Here is a 2,554-nt window from a genome sequence, read left to right as displayed (position 1 = left end):
CTTTCCTTACATGTCACTAGGAGTTTTCACGTGGAGCATTGTTTCTTTGTCTTCGTGCATGGCTTAAAATTTGTTAACTAAGAACTTAAATGATAGTTGATCGATGCTTTTCGGGTCTGCTAGATTTCACACATGAATCAAGTGCACATTTTGCATGTTTGAAAGTATTAGATCTATTTAACATTTTCTATTTGTTTTATATCAAAGTTTCAAGGCCATTAATAATATACTATTTCTGCTTTCCAAGCAAAAGATTGCAATTGGGAGGTAGCTTACGCTTTTTGTTATTCAGTTTCAGTCTTATGGATACTACTATTGTCCATCTATTTGTGTAGCCTTATCAACCATTCAGCGAATGGACACGACATGGAATGTTATGGATGCAATTCCGAGTGTAGTAGATGTGTTCGACAGTCAAAGTCGCTTGAAGAGTTGATTTCAGAACTTTACAATGGATTATTCCAGACAGAGCCACCAAAGGCTGTACCTGATCTCCCAGGATATTATTCCAATAATCAATATGTTGGGCGTAGATCTGGTGCAGCTGCCAATCCACATTACAGACCTTCTGGTATGGACATATCATATGGTTGCTGTGAGACGTAAGTTTAACATTTGATAATTATGTTAATTGTCAGACAAGAAATCAAAATAAAGATGTCCGTTAAGTGTGACACATAGGCAAAACATATATGTCTATGATATTCAAGAATATTACAGCAATAAGAATCATAATAAATCATAGCACACTAAAATTTGCCTCAACAGATTAAATATGGTTTTGCTTAAGTGTAAAGCCTTTACAGACACCCTGTACAATACAAATTTCATTAAATGACACAATACAGACGAGAAGGGACAAGAACTACATGGCTTCTTTAACGATATACTCCGAATGTTTTCGGAAATGGGTTGAAATGCAAGACCTCATGGCCTATCAAACATAGGTTACATCCCTATAATATTATTTTTTTTAGGGACATGAAATATGAAACACCCAATTTTACGAGAATTAATAACAACAACTATACCTTGGTTCATTTGAGGGGAAGATATCAATTTGTTCCTGTTGGAAAGTGCAGGTATGTCGAATGTCAATGTTTTAATACAACTTCCTGTCATCAGTAATAACTATCAGAAGTTGGCTGATTTATAAAGCATCTTAATCCCCCATACAATGTAAAGTCATGAATGTCATAGGAACTGACAGTAACTCTTCACTATTATGGTACATGTACTTTTAATTTATTTTGTGGGCTAACTAAAATCTGAAAATATCCCCAATAAATTTCAAAGCATTCAATATTCTACAAATAATCCTGTAAATTTTCATGATCTGATCAACATTGTCACTGGATCTCAGAGACATTATTTCAGACATTATTGTATTTATTAAATTCAAACAGAATCCACAATGTATTATGTTGAAAACCACAGTGCTAAATATATTATGCTCGTTCAAACTGTCACTTCTACTCATATCAGCCACTACTCACTTGTTGGAGTTTAAAAAGTAAACAATTAGTTTGCAATTTCATAGTAAAATGTGAGTTCTAGAGTTTTTTGAACAAGGTTATCTTTCATTATAATTTTTTTTTAAAAAGTTACCTCCCCTTAGACATTATAAAGGATATTACTATTATATTATCGGTGGGTGTAAATGAAACTTTATAAGCATATTCACATATCGATGTCTCAGTCAAGCTGTGAGGACGTGACCAGAGGTTAAGTTATTACCAATCCTGTTGTTAAATTAATATGCATCGCTAAGATGATTGATGATAACTTCGAAATTGACAATAATTCGTTCAACATTTTTAGAGATATTTGTTTTGACTTATTCAAATTTTGAGAGCAGTGAGATTTTGACAATTGGAGGTATTTGCAATTGATTTAAAATATTTTGTGGAAAACCTTGTAAATTATTATACACATAAAAACGCATCATAAAGCTCTTTGATATGAGAAACCTACTATTTAACGTAATGTAACTGTTGTTCCGACAGCTGCCGGCCGCGTACGTTACGTTACGTTTATTATCTATAATTAAATCTACATTTCAGATCCAGCTTGTCATGTAGTCATGGAGAATGCGTACAGAAATATCGTGCTCATTGGGTACTCGTTTACAATAACTCAGAGGTCCATGCCGGACCACCTGTCAGTTTTGTCCCAATCAAAGTGCATTCTCATTGCGAATGTCTGAATATCGGTCGCCCCTCTGGATGATAATCTATATTGGACTAACTAGTAAATCGATAGTAATTCATGCAGTATTATTTTGGATTGTTCTGTTTTCATTTATTTCAAATTTCTTTCCTCGCATTGACACGAACATCAACATGCCAATGATTAAAGTTTTCGAAGTTTAAAATTTCCAAAAAATTGACACTCAAAAATTTGCAGACGGTGCCTTAGTCAGAAACATCTGCCTTTATTCCAACTTTTGATCTATTTGAACAGTTATTGGCTAGAGTAAAAAAAAATGGTCCTGTTTTATAGGGGTTTACCACACCTTCAATAATGCGCTTTTCTTACATAATATTGAATTACC

At 33.6% G+C, this 2,554-nt stretch overlaps 1 protein-coding gene across 1 annotated transcript; it reads left to right on the top strand.

Annotated features, from left to right (window-relative positions):
- Positions 1 to 366: 366 nt before the first annotated feature.
- Positions 367 to 2,229, top strand: LOTGIDRAFT_166451 (hypothetical protein; the record flags this gene model as incomplete). The annotated part of the gene is made up of 3 exons (XM_009063516.1): positions 367 to 602; positions 978 to 1,082; positions 2,064 to 2,229. 3 exons carry the CDS (start codon positions 367 to 369, stop codon positions 2,227 to 2,229), a joined length of 507 nt encoding a protein of 168 aa, XP_009061764.1.
- Positions 2,230 to 2,554: the final 325 nt, after the last annotated feature.

Source organism: Lottia gigantea, assembly GCF_000327385.1.
Source record: "Lottia gigantea unplaced genomic scaffold LOTGIsca_58, whole genome shotgun sequence".
Lineage (NCBI taxonomy): Eukaryota > Metazoa > Mollusca > Gastropoda > Lottiidae > Lottia > Lottia gigantea.
The sequence above is the reverse complement of the archived record's forward strand: the minus strand, read 5'-3'. Positions and strand labels throughout refer to the sequence as shown.